Source organism: Carassius auratus, chromosome 11 (assembly GCF_003368295.1).
Source record: "Carassius auratus strain Wakin chromosome 11, ASM336829v1, whole genome shotgun sequence".
Classification (NCBI taxonomy): Eukaryota; Metazoa; Chordata; class Actinopteri; order Cypriniformes; family Cyprinidae; genus Carassius; species Carassius auratus.
In genome coordinates, this window is record NC_039253.1 from 12,995,735 (window position 1) to 13,015,943 (window position 20,209).

The following is a 20,209-nucleotide window of genomic DNA, read 5'->3' on the forward strand; positions in this document are numbered from 1 at the left end:
TGTTTGTGTGTGTGTATTTGTATACATATAATTGTGTGTATTTCTATTTACAAAATATATATATCAAATTTATATACTTAAATGTGTGATGTATACACAGTAATCTTCCTTTTTATCATGTGATTTTTATAATTTTTTACTATAGTCTGCAACGGGGAACATTTAAAATCACTGTATTATTATTATGGTAAAATATACATTTTTTATATTTTAAATATAATCAGTCAGAGTCACATATTTCAGAGAGCAGTGTACGAAAAACAAAAAACTAGGGTATCATATAAACAAATGAAATGACACACGTTTTATTTTCCAGATTACACAGGAGATTTCTGACAGCTCCAGGATATTCAGGCTGCTAGGTTCAGACAGGTGAGAAGAAGCAATTACTCTAATTATTCATTATTTAATTAATATAATACAATTTATTACTGGTGTGCCAATCCATATTATATAACATAGGTCATCTGTATTTATGTCATTCTTTATAGAGTGGTGGTTTTGGAAAGCCGACCAACAGACAACCCCACAGCACACAGCAATCTCTACATCCTCGCAGGCCACGAAAACAGCTACTGACCGCAGTACAACACTACATGTTTTCCAAGAGCCTTTCATTTCATGTAGCCCGATGAGATGGCCACGTCTCAGAAGAACCACAGATATGCTGTTGTTGAACTGCTGGAAGCACAGAGGAACACTTGAATGACTATAAAGATCTCAGAGTAGAGAGAAGACGGGCCGTAACCACATGATATACTACACTACTACAGTATGCACTTTCACCCTTACCTGTTTTAGAGGCCTTGTTTTGGTTTGGCTTCTAGCAGTTTTAATTTATCTTTTACCTGAAAAACACACAAACACATGCTCTTTTTTTCCCCAAGATAGACTGTTTTGTTTTGTTTTGTTTTGTCTTGTCTTGTCTTGTCTTGTCTTGTCTTTTTTTGTTTTGCTTTGTTTGTTTTTTTTTTGTTTGTTTTGTTTTGTTTTGGGCTTTGTTTTGTCTTCTCGTGTCTTGTCTTGTCTTGTCTTGTCTTGTTTTGTGTTGTTTTGTTTTGTTTTGCTTTGTTTTTGTTTTTTTTTGTTTTGGGTTTTGTTTTGTCCACTACTCACATTTGACGCTAACCACACAAGTGCTTGAAGACACGTTTTTAATTCATGTACATACAGACAGTATTAAGACATACTCTTTGTATTGGTTGTGTAGATATCAGCAGATTTATGTTGTACAGGTTTGTGGCAGCATTGGCTGTTGAAAAGGACTGAGAGATGCTGGGTACTACTTTAAATGACCTCTAGGGCCAGATCACTTTTGTTATATGCAATAGTTTAGGAACCACAAAGCTGAAGTGCCCATCTTTCGAAGACTTGCCTTCTTAACATTGCTGTTTTTATTTGTTTGATTTTATTGTATAACCTAATCCTTTTTCTATATATAAAGCCAAATGGTGTTTTTATCGAGCAACTTTTAATTCAGTGGCCCTTGAATTAATTGTTTTTAACTCTGCGGTATGCACTCACTCAATTTGCACAAGGTTATTAAAATGTTGATGTGTACTTTATCTGTAGGGTGTATGTTTAAAACCATGCCTGTAATAACATGTATACAGTAGATATATACACACTTTTTGTAAATGTGTACATGTATAACCCTGATAAGCAATAAATCATCAGGATGTCCCTTACATGGTTTTAAATTAATCAGACTGAAAGGCTGATGATATACTGGGCAACTTTTTGAACATTGTTGCTGTCAGCGGGCAAACAGGTGAAACACAGGACTCAAATCTGAAGTATCCAGATAGAAATGTGTTACCCATTCTCAGTGAGAAAGTGCCAAGTAAACAGTGCTGACAAAAAAGTTGCCCCATCAGCATGTCATAGCATCACAGGTTTGTTATGTGGATGACATCACTGTCTACATCAGTTGTGTGTTTGTAATTTGAGTGCTGTACACACCATCTAGAAGATGTTGAAATTTGTAAATTGCTGTAAACGTTCAGCAACATGGACTGGCATAATTATCTAAAGTTCTATTATAAGAAAATAAATACATACTCGCTAATTTCTCTAGCTTCTTTATCCGTGATTGACATGGTAATACGATTACGGAATTAATTTTCGTTTTTGTGTCTATGTACATACTGTAAAATAAAATCACATGGTTTTGCATACTGAAATGTCTTGCGTCTTGATATTTAAACTTATTACGTCCAAGATTTCATACTATGTATATATGTAATGTTCTCTATTGTAGATAACATTAAAGATTGCTTAGGTGTTTTTGTTTTAGGAAAATAGGTATTAGTAATATTTTGCTTTTATAATAATGCAACGGAAATATTCATAATTCCGAGCTCAGAGCGCACGTAAAATGATCTTGCATAGAACAGGAAGCTAGACCAACACAACCGGAATAAGACTTTTATTATAATATTAATACGGACTCTTGCTTCACAGTCCGTTTCGTCACAGACATGGCTGCGTCCAGTGTTTTTAAAGCAGGTCTTTTCAATTACAAAGTTGCGATCGTGACGGGAGGAGGGACTGGAATAGGCAAAGCTATTACTTCTGAGCTCTTACAGTTAGGTATGCATTTACTGGAAGTTTTACTGATGGATTTGACTTCGTATTTAGATCAGGACTGCAGTGAACTTTAGTCCAGATATTGAGCAACACAAAGCAATCAGTCACTAATTAATAAAATATTAATTTTTCACATTTTACATCAAATCATATATTAGTAATAACATATTTAATAAGTACAAATGCAATATATTTGATGTTTTTAGATTATGATTTCCGTTTCTATTACGTTTAAATTTGCAAATGAGACATTCATTAAATATTCATTAATTTGTATATATTTCCAGGTCCGTTTTTCTTCTTTCGTTGTATTAATAAATGAAAGTTTTTTTAATATAGTTTTTAATCACTCCATAAATTATATATATGCACTATCAACAGCCCCAAAAAAGGCACTATGTTTTAGGAATAAAATAGTGATGAAATAAATCAGATTAATCTTGTATGAACAAACATCTTTGGAAAAATCTTTGGAAAAAATGCAGAATTAGATATATAAACTTGCATTTTTTTTCTGTTTAGATCTCAGAATTGTGATCTATAAACCCTAATTACCTTGTTTTGTTTTTTATTCAGTAGCAGAAACGGGCTTCCATAGATTTTCTACAAAAACCTAGAGTCTCAAATATCACTAATGTTGTAGGTTGCAGTGTGGTCATATCGTCCAGGAAGCTTGAGCGTCTGGAGTCAGCAGCTGAAGAGCTGACGCAGAAAATCCCTTCATCCAGTCCTGCTAAAGTGACCCCCATACAGTGCAACATCCGAAATGAAGAAGAGGTGACAGTCTCATAAACCTATATTTTATACCTTTATGCCAGAGAAGCATGTGTAAAATAGTCTTTGTTTTTAGCATGTTAATTTTGGAAGGGCTTTCTCCAGCTGGAAAATTAATGTTTATAGGCAATAATAGTATAATGTAGGTATGGACTATAATGTGGTGGGATTATTTAGCTCCTGATTTTTTTTTTTTTTTTTACCAGGTGAAGAACCTGATGTCCTCCACTCTGAAGCTTCATGGGAGGATTGACTTTTTGGTGAATAATGGAGGTGGGCAGTTTTCCAGCCCGGTGAGCTCGATGAGTGCAAAAGGCTGGAAAGCTGTGATTGACACTAACCTCAACGGAACGTTCTTATGCTGCAAAGAAGGTTTGGCAGAAATGGCTATGTGAAATGCAAGACAGACAGTTTAGCAGTTTATCTGCTGTTTGTTTTGACCCTGATGTGCAAACTGTAGATTTGACGATTCTGCTTAACAAATTCAAAGGCTACTCAGTCAGTTTTCCCTCTCAATTGATAGCATACAATGCATGGATGAAAGATCATGGAGGCGCAATTGTGAACATCATAGCAGACATGTGGAAGGGTTTTCCTGGAATGGCGTGAGTTGGACATTATAACAATATAATACAAATATTGTTTATTACATTTTTCATTTGTTAAAACTTTGTTTCTAACAGGCACACAGGAGCGGCCAGAGCAGCAGTGGACAACCTGACCAAGAGCCTGGCCATTGAGTGGGCCGACAGTGGGGTCCGGATCAACTCTGTGGCTCCGGTTAGTGCCAGTTTGGAAACATTTTAAAAAGCATGTATTGTATTTGGATAGTGCTCCCTACTCAGGAACATGGGTTGATATCCATGTTTGTCTTACAGTATGTTCCTGGATAAAATGAAATGAAATTATGACCTCAAATACGTTTTTGCTAAAAATGCATGTTTATTATCTGCAATGTAATTCTAATTCAACTACAATGTAAAATTCAGAGTAAACTTCCTCTTGGTCTTATACCACATAAACAGTGCAAGTGCGTTTGTTTTGTGTTTGTTGACTGCAGGGAACGATCATCTCCAAAACTGCAATGGAAAACTACAAAGAATATGGCCCAACACTGTTTAAGATGTCAGTGCCATTCAGTCCTGCTAAAAGACTCGGTGTTCCTGAGGAGGTATCGTATGATCTATTATAATGATCACATTTTAAAAATATATATCATATTTATAGCTTGTAGTTGTAGTTAGTAACATAATACATTACATTTACATTTGAGATAATACGGTCCGACTACTTTTTGATTCTTTTTAGATTACTTTTGATCTGATCATTCATCACATTGATTTAAATCTGGTGCCATATTGATGAAAATGTATAAACGAAACAGAATTATACAAAATTAGTGTTTACATTTATGAATTTAGCAGACATTTTTATCCAAAGTGGCTTACAGTGCATTCAGGCTAAAATTATGTATATTTTTTTTACCTAACATGCGTTCCCTGAGAATTAAACCCACAACCTTGTGCTGCTAACGCAATATATAAATAAATATTTACTTTGTGGTATTGTGCCAGATATCGCCTGCTGTGTGTTTCCTGCTGTCCCCGGCTGCCAGCTACATCACTGGAGCAACCCTGAGAGTCGATGCAGGACAGAGCCTCTACCACTCTGTTTGGGAAATACCAGGTACCTTTTTTCATGCTATTATTGTTTTGAAATTAGGACGGATGTTGACTCTTATTGTTTGAGTATGTCTCTGTTTCACTTCGTCTCTAATCAGATCACACAGCCTGGCCTCCAGCCCCAGAGGGAGAAAATACAGACACATTGAGAGAAATCATGGACATGACCAAATCCAAGCTGTGAATCACAACAAAACAAGTCTAGACTGTCCAACATCTGCTCTTCGTCACTGTGTGGGTGGACCACAAATGTTTTTTGTTGTTGAATTTTTAACACGTCTTGACTGTGGCCTTTGAGTGATACTCACTGAATTTCATTATCATTGCACAGCTGAACACTAATTGTTCTTTCAGAACTGTGTTTAATCCGTGTAAATACGTTAATAGTATGATATTGTGAATTTAAGATTTGTAATTGTAAGATTTCTAAAAACAAAAACATGTATCGGCTCTCACCATGAGGTTACAAACATGTTTTGTTTAAAAAATAAAATTTCTTCTGTTGAAACAACTTGTATGCTGTTGTATTACATATTTGGAAATTAATATATCTAGGAAATGACTCCTTTTCTGCAAGCTGGACTACAAGACCAAACAATTTAAATTTTTGATAGAGGGACCTAACATGGGAGGGCACAAGCTGCTAGACAAATAGGGAACATTTCACTTTTTTACAGTTGTAAAATTGAGTCTTACGAATATTATTCTTGGTGGCATAGTATATACCTATATATCTATTCACTTTTGTCATAGTGATGATGGTACAGATTATCAGTATATCATTATGCATATTTTAATTTGGTATCTTTTGGTATCTTTAATAATGGTATCTTCGTTTAAAAATTGAGGCTCCCAGCAGAGCACTGGTTGCTAGGCAGAGCGCCGGATAACGCGAGCATGCGCACTGAGCGCTACGCGCAAGCCGGTGATTGGCCACACAGTGGCATTAGCGGCCCGAGGAGGGGGATGCGTTGTCCTCGGTGTGGTACTGTCCGAAAAAATAAACCCAGCGCCAAAACGTTACACGTGGTGAACACTCGCAAAGGATAAACTAAATACGCAAGCGACCTCTGCTGCTGCATTAGCTTGGGGGTTTAATCGAGGTAAGGACCGTGCATCCTCACATCTGTATTGTTTAAATCAACAGCAGACAGTAAGCGTGGGGTGTGACTTGAGACACTGCCAGGTCTTAAAATGCGATGGAATGCAAAACATATATAACAGTCGGATGTGATATTTTTTCTTTCCTTCTAGAAGGAAACCTCTTAAAAGTGTGATTGACACCAAGCAGGTGTGTGCAGCTGTAAACAGACATCATATAGGCGTCTCTCAGGGTCCATAGTCATGAGAGAAGGGGCATCTGGAGACCTCACTGGTTTGGAGCTGGAGGGAAGGATTGAGACAGAGGAGACCCCGGTGAACACACTTGAGAGGTCAGCAGAGGAGGAGGGAACCACCACCAGGAGGAAGAAGAAAAAGAAAAAGAAAGAGATCATCTACCGCTCTGACCTGGAGGTGGAGGATGCTGGGGAGGGGTCCTCGGCGGATGTGGATGGAGCCTTTAGTCGTCCACTAGACGAAGGTGAAGAATATCTGGATATCTGATATCTGGGGGTGAACTCACTGTATTGTGATGTTTGTTCAAGTCCAATGAAATTCATCTTTTGTTTGTTTACTGTAATGGGTTAAAACAGATGATGTCACCAGCTCCATACCACGTGTGCTTTCTGTCCAGAACACAGCAGATTGAGACCATGAATAATTGTCCTCATATTAAATATGACATGCTATTATCTTTTATGTTTTATACTTGATCATTTCAGCTGTCTAGATATTGCTTTACAGTCTTCTGGTTGATATATTTTTCTTCCAGAAAATCTTGCCATATCAGGGAATAATATATTTGTAAATTTCTAGTCCTAGTAAAGGTCTCTTGAAAATTAGAAAAATTAGTACATTTTAATGGACTATTTATGCACTAGTAATTATTTATTTTATTTTATTTTATTGAAAGAAAGTAATACTTTTATCAGCAAGGGTATAAAACACTTCAAATTTACAAATATATATATATATATATATATATATATATATATATATATATATATATATATATATATATATATATATATATATATATATATATTTTTTTTTTTTTTTTTTTAAATGATTGCTGTCCATTTAAACTTTCTATTCATCAAGGAACCCTGAAAAAAGTGTACACGGTTTCCACATAAATATTAAGCAGCCCAACAAGTTTTTATTATCAACACATTGATGATAAATGTTTCTTAAGCACCAAATCAATATGTAAGAATGATTTTTGAACGATCATACAAATTCTGCTTTGTCATCACATTAATAAAAATAAAATATTTTAAATTATAATATTTAATAATATTACTGTTTTATTGTATTTTTGATCTAATTAATGGTGAGCATAACAGACTTTTAGACATAATAGAAAATTGTACCGATCCCAAATTTGAACAGTAGCCCTTCATTTGTAAAAAAATAAATAAATAATTATAAGCGGTTAATATTTGCTATTTTTGTTAGTAAATGTTTAATACATTTGATTTAATAAATACAAATAAAAAAAATAGTACAGTATTAGTTGTGAAATAAGTGCTTGTTTTTTGGAATTGGCAATTCATTAATTTGAGGCAGATTTTTTGTGCCTGCAGGCTGCCCACATTCCAATGTATATTTCATTTCCTTTTTCTTTATCATATAACTAACAGATTTGTTTATAATAATTTGTTGTTCATGCAATATCCTTCTCAATATTTATCTTTCATTCACAGAAGAAGAGGATATCCCTCCTGACAGCCGTTTTGTGACCTTGACTGGCACCATCACACGGGGAAAGCGGAAAGGCCAAATGGTAGACATCTACATGACGCTTACAGACAAAGAGCTGAGAGACATGGCGCGATCTAAAGAGCGTCTAGATGCAGAGTGTGACGGGGTCGCAGAAGCCAAGGAGAAACCCTGTGCGCTGGGGGTCAGCCAGGGCCCTCATGTTCTCCTCTGGAGCCTTTCCTGCTCCCCGTTCATCTTCCTTCTCTCCTTCATCACATCGTTTTACTACGGAACACTCACCTGGTACAACGTCTTCCTGGTTTACAATGAAGAACGCAGCTTTCTGCACAAGATCACGGTGTGTCCCTTGCTCATTCTGTTCTATCCGGTGCTGATCATGACGTTGTGCATCTGTATGGGGGTGTATGCCGCTGTGACCCAGCTGTCCTGGGTTTTTGGAGAATGGTGGTTGGCGGTGAGGGACCTGGAGAAGGGCTTCTGTGGCTGGATGTGTGGTAAGCTGGGGCTTGAGGACTGTGCACCGTACAATATAGTTGAGCTGCTGGACTCTGACACTCTGTCCGGGACCCTCCAGGGGAAGAGGATGGAAGATGTTGAGCACACTTCTACTTTGTGAACTTGAAAAGATGGAATAACCTTTTGATTTAAGGAATGTTCTTGGTTAATACAAGTTACGTTCTGTCAGTGGCATCTATTGCGTGCTGCTGAAGAAGATCATTTTGACTTAGATAGAATATGTCTCCAGACTTTTCAATCAACAAGTTTTAAGATAAAAATGAGTCAAAATGATTTTTGACAGCATTTAACATGTTTTCCGGCCTGAGCATTCATATTAAAGGGTTAGTTCACCCAAAAAAATTAAACTCTGTCAAGCTGCAGTAGGTAACTTTTGTAAAAATACATTTTTTACATATTTGTTAAACCTGTCATTATGTCCTGACAGTAGAATATGAGACAGATAATCTGTGAAAAAATCAAGCTCCTCTGGCTCCTCCCAGTGGTCCTATTGTCATTTGCAGAAAGTCATGCGCTCCCGGTAAAAAACAACCAATCAGAGCTGCGGTCCGTAACTTTGTTTGTGTTCAAAATGTAGAAAAATTTATATTATAAGCGAGTACACCATGAATCCATTTTCCAAACCATGTTTTTAGCTTGTCCTGAATCACTTGGGTGCACCTATAATAAGTGTTTATATTGGGACTATTTTAGATTGCTTTGGGGTACCGCGGCGGAGTAACCCTGTACCTTTGTGATTCTTCATAGACATAAGCAAGACGCAAGCAGTTCTGTTTATTAACCAAAAGAGCGTCAAAAGTTACCTACCGCAGCTTTAACTACTCACCCTCATGTCGTTCCAAATCCATAAGACCTACGTTCATCTTCGGAACACAAGTTAAGAGATTTTTCCAGGGTTATGTTTACATAGTTTACGCATGCTGAACATAAACAGCGCTGATTACGTTCTGGGGTACTCTCCAAAATGATGGAGGATGGTAACTCGGGGAGAAGAAGTGTTGAATAAATTATGTCGTTATTGCTGTCTCTGCGTGAAAAAAGTATTCTCATAGCTTCGTAAAATTATGACTGAACCACTGATGTCACATAGACTATTTTATCGATGTCCTTTTACATTTCTGGGTTTGGGAACATTGCAGTTGCATTGCTGTTTAAGGGTCAGAGAGCTCTCAGATTTTATTGAAAATATCTTAATTTTGTGTTTTCAGAAGATGAACGAAGGTCTCACGTGTTTAAAACGACATGAGGGTGATTTTTGGGTGAACTAACCCTTTACGGGATAGTTCACTCCGCCATGATTTACTCACCCTTCTGTTGTTCCAAACATTTTGAAGAATGTTGGTAACTACAACATTTTGGTTCGTATCAACTTTGATGTGAAAAACAAAAAACTTGCATTCTACCAAAGTAAGAAAGTTTTAGAATGACATGAGGGTGAAGAAGTGATGACAAAATGTTCATTTTTGGGTGAGCTGCTGCTTTTATTTTGCACAGTTTTTAATTTATACACTTTGCTAGAAATTGGATGAATTAGCCTGGTCTGAAACACTTTACATTTTGGCAGTTAACTGTAAATTTTTTTACAAAAACTGAAATATAGGGCCAAGTTACTCAGAGAATTCAGCACATTATCTTTCCATATCACTTTAAAATAAAAATAATGGATTTTAATCCACGCTATACAAATTAATGACAAAAACACTAATGTTGTTGATGCAGTTACTCATGATGATATCCAAAAGCTAGCTTTTAAATAATTAATTTTAGAATATAATCAATAAGTAATGCACTGAAATAAATTAAAATAAAAACTGTGTAAATGTTTAGAACTGCTACCTTCCTCTGAATGACTATGGTTAGCCTGCAGTAATGATTTATATATAGGGCACTCAAGTTCAATTTGGTCGGAAGTATGATACTTCCTGGTTTTATCTGAAGACAATAAGGTATGGCAGATATACTCCTTACTTGCTTAGACTATATTTCTTCTTGTAGGACTTATAAGCAATCTTAGTCAGTCAGCTATGATATAGTGATTAAAGGCAACTTTATACTTCCAAGCATCAGATTCTATGCAGAAGAGTAGCATAAAATGATTAAATCTTTTATGTACAGCAGTAAAGATTTAGATAAACATTCTAAGAAATGAGAAGGAAATGCCTTTCATCTTTTGAGTGTTTATCATGTACTCTGTGTAATCAGAAGTATGCTTCATATTTATCTTAACACACATTTTACACACTGTTTGGTGATACTTGATAAGCAGAAAATGTTTCCTGTCTTAGTTTGACCAATTCTTTCACTTGAATCAACCACTAAGAAACAGCAACATTTTAACTTTAAGCTGGCAAAAATGAACTTTTACACTTTGTATACTTTTCTCTTTTTATATTCTGTTCATATCCAAGTATGGATATGTCCTAAATCACTGAATTGTTGTGTTCGTGTTTGAAAAAGTGTGGTGCTTTGTATTTCCACAGGTGTAACAACAATGGTGCTCCAATAGTGTTCAACAAGGATGTCAGCCATTAAAAACCAGACTGTTTAACACACATTAAGGATAATGACTCAGTTGTCCCAGAAGATCATCTTACATTTCAAAAACCTTTTATGAGGAAATCCACAGATTATTGGACGATACATCTATTTCAGATGGGGTGGTGTCTGATTCTCAAATATTGCACCTCAAAAACTCAACTCCAATAGATAGTTCAGCTCTGAGGTATGGGTTATAGCTCTCATCTCCTCTTCATATACCATCATCATTTACAACTTGATCTTTTGTTTATCTAGGCATACTGTTGTATTGTAACATTACTAAATACAGGCTTCCCATGGTAACAGAAATGTTAAAATTGTGTTTTCCCAAATAAGTTATAGAGTCCTAGCCAGGAAAACCAGGATTTTGGTTTTCATTCCTGGAAAAATTATGAGAATTATTAAAAACTTTTGCAGTGAATAGGCTATACACTTTTCTAGCTATGAAGAGTTCCTTCACTATAAATGCTCCTTATTTCATTATTCTTTGAAAAATGTGGTCTGAATCAAAGTTTATATAAACTTCAAAAAGTGCGGGAACTGAAAATAACCAAATATCTTAGCAGAGATCTATGCATCTGATCTGAATCATTTGAATACTGCATGTTCACAAATAAGCAAAGACAAAAAGGGTTGTACTATTAAGATATATTTGAAATATTGAATTAATGCAGTTATTAAAAGCTTAAGTTGTATTGTATCTGTAAATGAGCAGCTTTTATCTAAACCGCCTTTAAAAATTATCTTTTGGGACTTTCCAGCACTCATCTCACTGCTCATATTACAAGACCTTGACCTGTTCTTTTTGTTGTCGTTGTTTTCGCTGTCATGCCAGCCTTACCATATTTACACAAAAAACACTTGAATTACACGAAATATTGTATATCATACGAAATATTGTCTCCTGTTTATCTGTAAACATGGTTTCTAAGCACAAACTGTTTTTACAGCATGAACTGTCATGTTTTGTTTTCACAAGTTGCACTTTTTTTCAACCATTTATAATAAAGAATATTTCGTTTGTAATATCAATGGTATAGTTTTTTCCAACGTGAAAAAGGTCAGACCTTTCAAACTTTCAAAGTTTATCCAGCCCCCACATAAAATGTGTACAATGCTTTATAATTACCGGAACTTTTTTTTAAATGCTATCGCAGCTTGTCAACAAGCTGTCCCTCCCTTGACCTTCCTTAATTTAACCGGTCTTTAACAGAATCACCACTAATTAAGTGTAATAAATAACCAGCATTGTTTTAGACTGAGGCTATGTGACCCACCCTTCCCCAGAGACTCCTCGTCTGAGGCGTCAGGCGTGGTTTGTTCAGTTACTTTCGTTTTTCCATTCGACGAAGAGATGAAGCCACACAACATCAACGGTAAAACTTAGGCAAACGCTATATCTTGCTTTCTGTTAGTTATAATTGTATATTTGAGTAATATTGTAGTAGTTTAACGTTATGTTTGTTTATAATATTAGCTTTTCATACTATTTCCATAAAGTACGTAGTTGCACAGTCAAAGGTCATATAGCCAGTCAGTTAAAGGTAATTTGATCGAGCTTTAAAAACAGAATAGGCTATGTAACGTTAACGTAATATTGTTTGACGCATCATAATAGTTAATTTATCGCGAGTGAAGTAGTTTCTAATAGGCTATATATATCTATATATATATCTTATTTTTATGGGTGGTTACAGCTTGTTGATATTTAACTATGCGCACGTCACTAACGCTAAATGGACACTTAACACTTTGGACACGTGTCGTTTAATAAAAAGACGTCATTTCGTTCTTTTGAGATGGATCTTTTTAGCGAATCAGAACCGGTCGAATCTTTTCACATTCGGTGTAAACGAATCGCTCGAGCTGTTTTGAAACTGATCTTTTGAAAAGTTCCAAGATTCTGAATCATAGGGTAAAGCACGACAGAAATTTGCGTGGGTTGTCTTCGCTCGGCTACATGGGAAAGTTATCATTGGGTCTGTGCAGTAATTATTGATAAACGCGCAGTTTGCAGATAAGCTGCCAGTTGCTCACGGTGGACTATCTGTCTTAAAGGGATAGTTCACACAAAAATGTGTGAACTATCAAAATTTTGCAATAGTTAACGCACCCACAGGTTGTTCCAAACCTGTAATAATTTCGTTTTCTGCTGTTGAACATAAAACAAGTTACTTTGAAGATATGTAGCCAAACAGTTTCTGGTCCACAATGACAATTTTTCTCTACAGAAGACCAGAAGCTGTTTAGTTATCCACATTCTTCAAAGTATCTTATGTTAAACAGAAAAAAAACTTTATGCAGGTTTATTAAAACCTGGGAATATTATGACAGAATTTAATTTTTTTTGGGGTGTACTATACCTTTAAAGTGACAGACATATCCTTGCTTCAAAATGTGTAGGCCTATATGTTTTATTACAATTTGGATAGTCTGTTAGTATAATATTCCGAGCCCAGTCTTATGAAAATGCGTATAAATATTACACCAAATAAAAACGAAAACTCATGGTATTGAAACACAAAAATAGACTTTGGCATGCATATGATGCGTATCTACACCACAACCCTAAACCTAACCATTGTGAAGCATATGCATGCCAAAGTCAAAGTTTTCGTTTTTATTTGCCATTCTATTTATACACACTTTCATGAGATCGGGTTAAAATATTCCATAAATTATCAGAGCTTGGTAGACAATTATAATATTTTTAGACCTATTTGACAGATTAATTTATAGATTATAGGCCTATTTAATGCTAGACCCTATCTATTAATGTATCATTTATGTTAATTATAAATATATACATAATAAATGTTATTTGGCATTTAAAAAAGTAAAAAAAAAAGATAAATTATTCAGATAAAAATGGGACAAATACTTAATAACATGGTACTAATTTAAGCAAATTAATAAAAAAAATCTTAATAGCTGCAGAAGTAAAAAAAAGTTAATAATAGTTAATAATTATGAATAATTCAATTTACAATAACAATATCAATGTGTTCTGTTGCAAGTTTAAATGGCCTACTTGAGCATGTGTTCTCATGGTTTATTGAGAAAGCTGATTAGGTTTACTAATTATTTGTGTCCTTAGTTGTTTTTTGTTTTTGTTTTTTGTGGGTTGGCGGGGGGTAATGAATGGGTGTCCCTCATTTTGCCTTGCTGAAGGTGGCAACCCTACGTGAAAAGGTTAACAAAGCGACGAGTTTTTCACAGGATTCCACTTGAATTCTTGAGGCTTGTTTTGCTTTTGAAATACTAATATAAATTCCAAGAATATGTACAAAAAATTTGTGAATTATGTTGTCAGAAATGCAAAATAAATCCAGATAAATCCACCCTAATACAAGAAAGTTTGTGCCGATTTTGAAATTCTCTACTGTATGTATTTTTTGAGGATATCCAGTTACTTGCTATCTATCAAAGGCAAAATTTAGTTATGAATTGCATCATCTTTGCTTATGTGCCACATTTTTCTATTTTAGTGTTACCAGGAGATAAGCCTGTTTGCAGGCAATACCACCAAAACTCCTGGCTCTCTAAATTAAGGACGTTGAAGGTATTTCTGGCCCTTGCAGTTGTCCTCAATTTGTTTACACTGATTGTGAGAGAGAGAGAGAAACTTAATGTTGTGTGTGTGCTTTGCCCTTTACAGGTGTAAATCCAAAGCAGCTATTGATTTCTACAAGAATGTGATGAATGAGGCTAATGTGGATTTTCTCACTATCATGATAAATGCAAATTTCATTCAAGAATTGCTAAAAAAAAAAACAAAGACAAATAGCTAATTTTTCCCAGACTAGACTCTTAAGAAAACAAATAGTTTAAAATGCTTAATAAAATTCCACACTCCCACCTTTTAAAATGACCCAAAATATAACCTACAGCATCTATACAGGGCCATGCAGTGAAATGGCAGATGGATTTTCTAAGATGGTCAACTATGTGACAGCATCTCTTGAAAAAGAGGAGTGTAAAACACTACTGTACCTTTGTACAGATTTGTTCAACAACATCTGCATGGAAGACTTGAGAGCAGCTTTGTTGGCATTTGCCAAACAGGCACAAGCTCAAGCAGGTCAAGCTCAGGCTGGTGATGCCCTGCTGATGGAGCTCATGTTCCGATTGAAGCGCTATGATATCCTAAAGAAGGTTTTTGGTACCAACAGACAACAGGTAGAAGGAATTCTGAAGAAGGGAGCTGTCCTCTCAGATTATAGGTAATTCATGCTAATAGCATATCTCAGTGTATAAGATATTTCCTTGTATGAGAAAAACAACCCGTGTGATGAAACTAATACTTATGCTAATGAAAACCCTTATTTTGGAGTCTGACGTATTTGTTTTGGGGGTTATTATAGCACTCACTTATGGAAAAACCCAAGCAGAAATACCCGTGAATGTAATTTTCACCCACACAAGTCTGTATTTTTAATTTATCTCTTTTATACAGGGTTCTAATGGCAGATGTGAGCGAAAATCTGGGGAATGAGGAGCTCCAGTCTCTGATATTTCTCCTGAGCAGTACCCTGCCCAAAGAAAGACTGGCTAAAGCTACTGTAAGACAAAAGTACAAAATGTAAAAAAAATCCTGTTTATGTAATGTGCATTTATTTATTTCATGTTTGTTTCATTTGATTTGATTTCTAAAAGAGCTTTCTAGATGTGGTAGTGGAGTTGGAGAAGTTAGATGAAGTATCATGTCATAAGCTAGACCTGCTTGAACAGTGCTTGAGAAACATAAACAGAATGGACCTTGTCAGAAGGATTCAGTACTACAAGAATAGAGGTTAGTCATTTTGGATGGCACTTTTCTGTTGGTTGTTGCTTGAATTGCTCGTCAGAAGGGGAATTACAGAGGCAATACAATTTGCACAAAAACTGGGTGCAGCATTTGATTATGTATAAATTAATTCTGCAGTTGTACTTCAATATCCGTAGTGCATTGTTTGATTTTACCTGCCAAAACAAACATGTCTTACTGTCAAAAAGTTTGGCTGGTTGAGTGTTTTTAATTGTGTTTTCGAGGTCAGAAGTTCCTGAAACTAAAGGTTTCAAAGTTCATGAGATCCTATCTTACTGAACAGGCTTCGGAAAAAAATAAAAATAAATAATAATAATTCTGGTTGGCTAGCTAATGATAGATTACGTCAGATTTATAGATTGGGTTGAAGTACTGAATTGTTTTAATTGTGATTTAAAAACCTGACATTAAACATTCGTGCACCCATGGTTGACGTTTGTAGATGCTTTTGTTCATGGCACCTGTTAAGAAGCTTGAATGAAAAATATTTAATTTATTAATATTTAAATTAAATCATTAGTAAATAATGAATAATACATAATTTAATCTAGTGAATGAATGTATTACTATTTCAGGTCAGAATGTTCCATGTGCAATCCCTAAAGTCCAAAACTCCTTTAAGGTTAGACATGCATTTTAAGGAAATACATTTCTGTATTGGATGGATAGATATAGTAGATACAGTATGTTGCATGATGGGTAAATTATTACTAATTATTCTAAAAATTACTATCAATTCCTTCACTTAAGTTCGCCCCTGTGCAATGCCAGCTTTCTGCTCAACAAGTGAAACAAACACTATGCTTTTCCCAAGGTGAGTGTTCCGTTTGTGTGTGTGTGTGTGTGTGTGTGTGTGTGTGTATATATGTCTACCTATGAATAACATTAAAGACTGGCACATGGTCTTTTTCTAGAGTTTCAGAATTTGAAGGTTTCAGTACCAGAGACAGGGACACAACATCTACCGGTAAGAAATTATCATCTTCATTAATACTGTAAATAGTAATAATGTAAAAGTCTATCATCTTTTCTGAAGGTTCTGTTATTTATGAGTAGGTTATAAGTCATCTGTATGTCTGCTAGGCTTTGATGGAGCAGTATGAAATGAATCCTGAGCAGAGGGATCTGTGTGTGATTATTGACTGTGTTGGCTTTGATGGAGGTAAGTGTGTGTCATAATGTTAAGAATCATATATATTGTATTATTTTTACTATTATTATTTACATTTAGCTGACGCTTTTATCCAAAGCAACTTACAATTGCTATAAATGTCAGAGGTCGCACACATTGGTGTCTCACAGTGGATTCGAACCCGGGTCTCTCACACCAAAGGGCATGTGTCTTATCTGCTGCGCCAACCCCACCCCCATTTTGGTTTTGGAGGGAAATGTATTTGCTACCACAATGATGTCAATGTTTGATTCAAAAAAAGATACCCTTTATGATTAAATTTTTAAAAACTCCCATTGACCACCCATGATTTTTCTAAAGAAAGTCATAGTTTTCATCATAGCATTTTGTTTTTTCATTTAATTACAAGTTGGGGGGGAAATATGGTTAATCCTGAAAACTATTTGTAGCTCTTTAATGTGCTACAATAAAACATCTGCATCCAAACATCTACATTGTGTCCTTTCAGAGATGATGAATCAGACATTCAAGTGTCTGGGTTTCAAGGTCATTCTTCACTCTCTCTTGGGTCTAAAAGAAACCCAGAAGGTCTTGGAAGACCTGACCCGCAACAGGATCCTTCAGGGGGTCAATCGCTTTGTCTGCTGCATCATCAGCAGGGGGACGGACACTCATCTGTTGGCTACAGACTCTAGCAGACTTGGCATCTGGCTGGAGGATCTCAGGCAGCTTTTCAGCCCAACCCAGTGTCCCTCTCTGTGTGGCAAACCCAAACTCTTCTTTATCCAGATCTACAGGACCACAGAAGTCCCAAATCCCCCCTCAATGGATGATGAATACCTTGAGACCGATGTGCCAGGACGCCACTGTTCTAGGAGGCTATGTGCGAATGCAAGGACTATCCCAGCGTCGGCAGATGTCCTTTGGAGCGTGTGCAGAGCAGAGGCAAAGCTGCTGGAAGGGTCTGGCCATCAATCGGTTTACCTGCGTGCATTAAATTCTACCTTTCTGATGGGATGTCAGAGGTATGGGCACAGTTTATGAAAGAAATTGCTTTATTTAAAAGTGGTCAATGCAAATATTTTAACTCATGCAATTTTATGAACAATACATTTTCTTGCAGTCGTATTTTATTCACATAAAAATAGCTGAACATTCACTTTACAACACTTTAAAGATCTTTTTTGTTAGCATTTTGGTGTTTACTGACTTGAACTTACAGTAGAGTGAGCAACTTTTTTATTTTTTTATTTTTACATTTAGTTCACTGTACATTAACTAATGCTAAATGCATATTAAATACATATATATTAGTAAATGTTGAAATTTAACTACTGTAAGATTAATAAATGCTATAGATATATTGTTCATACTTAGTACATGTGAAAAGTGCTATACGATTTGTCAACCACTAGATGTCGTACAGGAGAACCATATCACATGCAGAATATATAACAAAATTGAGATAATTTTGGCTTTTATTTATTATTGTTTGTGACCTGACATTTAACACTATTAGTGACTGTAAATAGTGTTTATGCTAAATCGTTTACAGCTTTTGTAGTTGAGTTCTCATAAAATAAAAGTCTGAAATTTTAAATATCCATATTTATAAATATTTGTTTGTTTTTTAATTTGCAGAAAGATGCTTTTATTGGACATCATGGAAGAGGTGAAGAGAAACGTGTTTATTTATAATCAACAAAACCCAGAGAATGAGTACCACCTTCAACTCTATCACACACTACGCAAGAAACTTTACTTATAACACTTAATTTGTGCGTCACAACACAAACTTAATTTTTTCTCTTTTATTTGCTCTTGTCAACACACACACCCTATACTTGTTGTTTAGAATGGAAATATTTCCCATATAGTGGTTGAATAATCAGAGCATAATACTGCCATAATATCTGGTAAAATATAATTGTGTTTTATATATTTGCTTATTATTATTATTATTATTATTATTATTTATATTCATTGTGTATCTCCATTGGCAGCTAATACAGATTTCTCTAGTGCAGTCTCAGTGCTAGTGCCTCGCTAATTAATTTAAGAATTCCTTCAGTCATTACTCCGGCAAAGTTAAGTTTATTTGTAAAGCTCTTTTGAAAATACATTGTAAATACATTATTGTTTTAGCAGCTTTACAAAAAAAAAAAAAAAACATTACTTAATCCTCCAAAGTTGCAATGCAAAGATGAATGGTGCAAGGAAACCAATTCTGTGAGATGCAGAATCTTTGGGAGGAATCAGACAAGACCCCGTTCCTCTTCATAATAACAATTCATTTTCATGTGCTGAATATCTAGTTACATCATGCTGCACTATTAATCGTGTTCACTAGATACATTTTTTATATGCAAGATGTGAGATTTGATTATCTTGTTCAGTAATCCACTTCTCTTCTATAGAAAACTATATACACACTGATAATAATGCATATACACATTATAACAAATATATCCTTATTGTCTAATAGTGTTGTACTGTATCAGTAGGCTGGAGTTCTGTGACCTTAATGAGCCTGGTGGATCGTAGCATGATCAATCACTCTCTAGAGCAGAACATAGAGTAGAATATAGACTTTAAACGTTGATGTGAATTGATGATTTATTGGCTGGTCTGATCGTTTTTAGTAGATGCGTAGAATTTTAATACACATGTAGAATTTGCAAACTGTAATATATATCAAACCAGACTGTAGCACAACTGTAATGTTAAACTAAACCTAGGCCTATATCTAATTGTCATTTAAATAAATAACTTATATTTACATAATTTATTTCATCCCGCTTCAGAGACTGACTACTGCATGCTTTCCATTAGCAGATTATAAAATGAATTAACAGAATATGAAAACTGTATGAAAAATTGAATTATACTTGGCAGCATGGGATGTGTAGAGAAAGTGACCATTATGAATAAAAAGGATTTAAATTACTTTGCGTTTTGTCTTTTTTTTTTTTCTTCAGTAATTTAATCAAGCTAGTTTAATGAGTCAAAATAATAACTTGCAAAAAGAGTGAGTCAATGAATCTTTTGAGTGAATACACCGAAAAGATTAGAATAATCTTGATAAAACTCCCCATCACTAGCAAGTTCTAAAAAAAAAAAAAACACTGACATTAAAATGCTCCATCATTGTAGATCTGTGAAAGGATATAGGGCCGACCCATCTATTTTGCAAAAGAACACAATCATTCCCGTTTATGACTGAAATGTGCGCAATTTTCGGACACTTAAGTACAAATTTCTGTGTACGTTTTATTTGGTTAACAGTTTAACTGTGATCATGTCTACAGCATCTGCTCTATGGTGAGAAGTTGGGGCGCGTGCGTT

The 20,209-nt window shown here is 35.1% G+C and overlaps 4 protein-coding genes across 15 annotated transcripts in view; all 4 read left to right on the forward strand.

The window, feature by feature from the left end:
* The window catches only part of LOC113111060 (mitogen-activated protein kinase kinase kinase kinase 3-like), a 70,184-nt gene extending 69,242 nt beyond the window's left edge, over positions 1 to 942 (forward strand). For 8 of the 10 annotated variants that reach the window (XM_026275487.1, XM_026275488.1, XM_026275493.1 and 5 more), the window contains 2 exons: positions 317 to 372; positions 492 to 941. In XM_026275487.1, the coding sequence (XP_026131272.1) occupies positions 317 to 372; positions 492 to 579 (144 nt within the window). In that variant the 3' untranslated portion in view covers positions 580 to 941. Of the gene's footprint in view, positions 1 to 316; positions 373 to 491 lie in introns of all 10 variants that reach the window. The other 2 variants (XM_026275486.1, XM_026275496.1) reach the window with 2 other exon arrangements.
* Positions 943 to 2,456: 1,514 nt separating this feature from the next.
* pecr (peroxisomal trans-2-enoyl-CoA reductase) lies at positions 2,457 to 5,556 on the forward strand. Its single transcript, XM_026275498.1, has 8 exons — positions 2,457 to 2,592; positions 3,233 to 3,366; positions 3,570 to 3,735; positions 3,887 to 3,968; positions 4,047 to 4,143; positions 4,424 to 4,534; positions 4,938 to 5,049; positions 5,144 to 5,556. The coding sequence occupies exons 1-8, from the start codon at positions 2,481 to 2,483 to the stop codon at positions 5,227 to 5,229; spliced, it is 900 nt and encodes a 299-aa protein (XP_026131283.1). The 5' UTR covers positions 2,457 to 2,480; the 3' UTR covers positions 5,230 to 5,556.
* Positions 5,557 to 5,877: 321 nt separating this feature from the next.
* tmem169a (transmembrane protein 169a) lies at positions 5,878 to 8,819 on the forward strand. Of its 2 annotated transcripts, none has more exons than XM_026275500.1 (3): positions 5,878 to 6,148; positions 6,303 to 6,627; positions 7,853 to 8,819. In XM_026275500.1, exons 2-3 carry the CDS (start codon positions 6,390 to 6,392, stop codon positions 8,485 to 8,487), a joined length of 873 nt encoding a protein of 290 aa, XP_026131285.1. In that variant the 5' UTR covers positions 5,878 to 6,148; positions 6,303 to 6,389; the 3' UTR covers positions 8,488 to 8,819. The 2 variants fall into 2 exon arrangements, with proteins under 2 accessions (XP_026131285.1, XP_026131284.1); XM_026275499.1 differs by having other exon boundaries at positions 5,879 to 6,148; positions 6,300 to 6,627.
* A 3,338-nt stretch (positions 8,820 to 12,157) lies between these two features.
* Positions 12,158 to 19,810, forward strand: cflara (CASP8 and FADD-like apoptosis regulator a). Of its 2 annotated transcripts, none has more exons than XM_026275501.1 (11): positions 12,158 to 12,301; positions 14,414 to 14,487; positions 14,584 to 15,148; positions 15,382 to 15,487; positions 15,582 to 15,717; positions 16,308 to 16,354; positions 16,483 to 16,546; positions 16,647 to 16,699; positions 16,816 to 16,894; positions 17,373 to 17,889; positions 18,506 to 19,810. In XM_026275501.1, exons 3-11 carry the CDS (start codon positions 14,793 to 14,795, stop codon positions 18,630 to 18,632), a joined length of 1,485 nt encoding a protein of 494 aa, XP_026131286.1. In that variant the 5' UTR covers positions 12,158 to 12,301; positions 14,414 to 14,487; positions 14,584 to 14,792; the 3' UTR covers positions 18,633 to 19,810. The 2 variants fall into 2 exon arrangements, with proteins under 2 accessions (XP_026131286.1, XP_026131287.1); XM_026275502.1 differs by having other exon boundaries at positions 14,929 to 15,148.
* The last annotated feature ends 399 nt before the right edge of the window (positions 19,811 to 20,209 follow it).